The following is a 2,399-nucleotide window of genomic DNA, read 5'->3' as shown; positions in this document are numbered from 1 at the left end:
TAAGAATATTCAATAGATTTGAAACATTATAAAGGAACTTATGTATTAATTTTTAGACTAACTCAAAGTAATATTTAAAATAAGACGTGATATTATTTTGAGTTTGGGTCAAATATTTTGTGTAAAAGCTAATTAAAATTTCTTAGTAGGGAAGAGAATGTATGAAGAGGAAAATAGGGAAAAGAGAACAAGTTTCTCTCTTCGCTCGTGCTCTCGGTGAATGATAGTAAACGTGTGTTGATTGTATTTTCATGGCGAAACGCAAAGGAAGAGGACGAGGACAGGGTCGAGGTAGACCTAGGAAGAATCCCATAGCTATCTACGGTAGCTCTGTGGGTGCTCGAATTTAAGCTGAGGACAACGAGAAGGAGCAATTAGATACACCACTGGTAGTACAGGAACTGGGGGCAACGAGTTGTGAAGCAGAATCATCATTGACGAGTGCTAGAGTTAAGAAGAAGCTGGATCTGAACACTCATCCAACAACTAACAACATTGAGGAGCCGCATATTTAACATGCAAGCAAGGAGATACCAAGTTCAACCAATGGAACAGTAAATCTGGTACATGCAGCTAAAAGTAGTGTGATGGTGGAGAACAATCAACCTGAGGAGACGGATACTATGAAGACTAAGACATGGACAAATTTATTTCAGAGGAATCGAGCAGTTGAAAATAGTATGTCGCTAGCTTACATACCCCTACAACTCATTTATGGTCAAGTTGTTGTTCAATTAGACAAAGTAGAGGTAGATCTGGAAACAGAGAAATGGAAAAATGCCGTGATAGCTTATATAATTGGGAAAACACCGGGTTATAATGCTATGAAGAGATTTGTTGGGATAAATTGGGCAAATGTGGTGGAGCCTGAGCTGTACTTACATGAGGAGGGTTACTACAACATCAAATTTCAAAATGTAGATGATATGAAAGAAATTAACTACTTTGGGCCATACACGTTTAATAACAGACCTATCATCCTAAAGCCTTGGACACCAGATTTTGATTTTAATGAGGAGTTTCCCACTGAAATTCCTCTATGGGTTCAATTTCCTAATCTGCCTATGAACTGTTGGGGTCATGGTTTATTAAGTCGAATGGCTAGTACAATAGGTACTCCTATCTATGCAGATGAGTGCACTGCAAAGAAAACTAGAGTATCATTTGCAAGAATGTTGATAGAAGTGAATATCACTAAAGACTTGTTAGTGAGGTAAGAGTTATGGACCCTAATTGTAGAACATTTGCAAAATCAGTCAGGTATGATTGGAAACCTGAGTTCTGTCAGAAATGTTTAGTGGTTGGGCACAAATGTGGTATGAAACAACAACAAAATAAGCAGCAAGAGAAGCAACAAGGCAGGAGAAGAGAGCCTAAGAAGGTCACTAGGGAATGGAGGTGCAAAAGACCATTGAAAGGTGGAGATAGTCATGCTAATCAACCAGAGGATAAAAATTAACAACATAGGCAAGATGTTCCACAGCAGCAAGGTCAAGAAGGATTACAAAATAGAGAGAATATGCAACCAAGGGATGCTCAGGAACCAGTTCAGAAGGGTAATGTTCAGACACGTCTTCAACAGCATAGACAGATTGTGGAGCCAATAGTAGATAAAGGCAAAGCTACAGAAAATAGGATTGATCTGGATTTGATAAACTTTCCAGCATTATCAGTCGTAACAATGAGGAATGTCTTTGAGCCATTAGAAAGGGGAAATTGGAGTACTAGCACCTTACCACCTGACAAAGGTAGGGGTAGAATGACTTGCTAATGAAGTGGTTATTCTGGAACATTAGAGGGGTAAATAAGAGATATAAACAAAAAGAGTTAAAAAAAAGTATATCAGTAGTCAGAGAATAAAGCTAGCAGTTATAATTGAAACAAGGGTTAAAGAACATAATGCTAGTAGGACCATGCTAAGAGTAACTGCAGGGTGGAACTCTGTTAAAAATTATCAGTATGCTTCAAATGGGAGAGTATGGTTTATCTGGGATACCCAATGGTACATTGTTACTTTACTAAGTGTTGTAGCTCAGTTTATTCATTGTTTGGTGCAGGATAGGATGGGGATGGTAGAATATGAAGTTACAGCTATATATGGATATAATATTGTAGAGCAAAGAAAGTAATTGTGGGATGGACTAAAGGGTCTAGCAGTAGGAATTACCAAACTTTGGCTACTGTGTGAGGATTTTAATGTTGTGTTGTACTCTAAGGATAGATTGATGGGTAATCCTATCACTTATACAAAAGTCCAAGATTTTGCTAAGTGTGTGACTTCTTTAGCCTAAATGAGCTGACATGGATAGGAGAGTACTATACATGATCAAACAAACAGTATGGTGCTGACATGATAAGTAGCAAGATTGATAGAGTATTTGGTAACTATGAGTGGATGA

At 37.9% G+C, this 2,399-nt stretch overlaps 1 protein-coding gene across 1 annotated transcript; it reads left to right on the top strand.

The window, feature by feature from the left end:
- The first annotated feature begins 587 nt into the window (after positions 1-587).
- LOC107817621 (uncharacterized) lies at positions 588-1,459 on the top strand. Its single transcript, XM_016643479.1, has 2 exons — positions 588-1,213; positions 1,261-1,459. Exons 1-2 carry the CDS (start codon positions 588-590, stop codon positions 1,457-1,459), a joined length of 825 nt encoding a protein of 274 aa, XP_016498965.1.
- The last annotated feature ends 940 nt before the right edge of the window (positions 1,460-2,399 follow it).

This window comes from Nicotiana tabacum, chromosome 7, assembly GCF_000715075.1.
Source record: "Nicotiana tabacum cultivar K326 chromosome 7, ASM71507v2, whole genome shotgun sequence".
NCBI lineage: Eukaryota > Viridiplantae > Streptophyta > Magnoliopsida > Solanales > Solanaceae > Nicotiana > Nicotiana tabacum.
The sequence above is the reverse complement of the archived record's forward strand: the minus strand, read 5'-3'. Positions and strand labels throughout refer to the sequence as shown.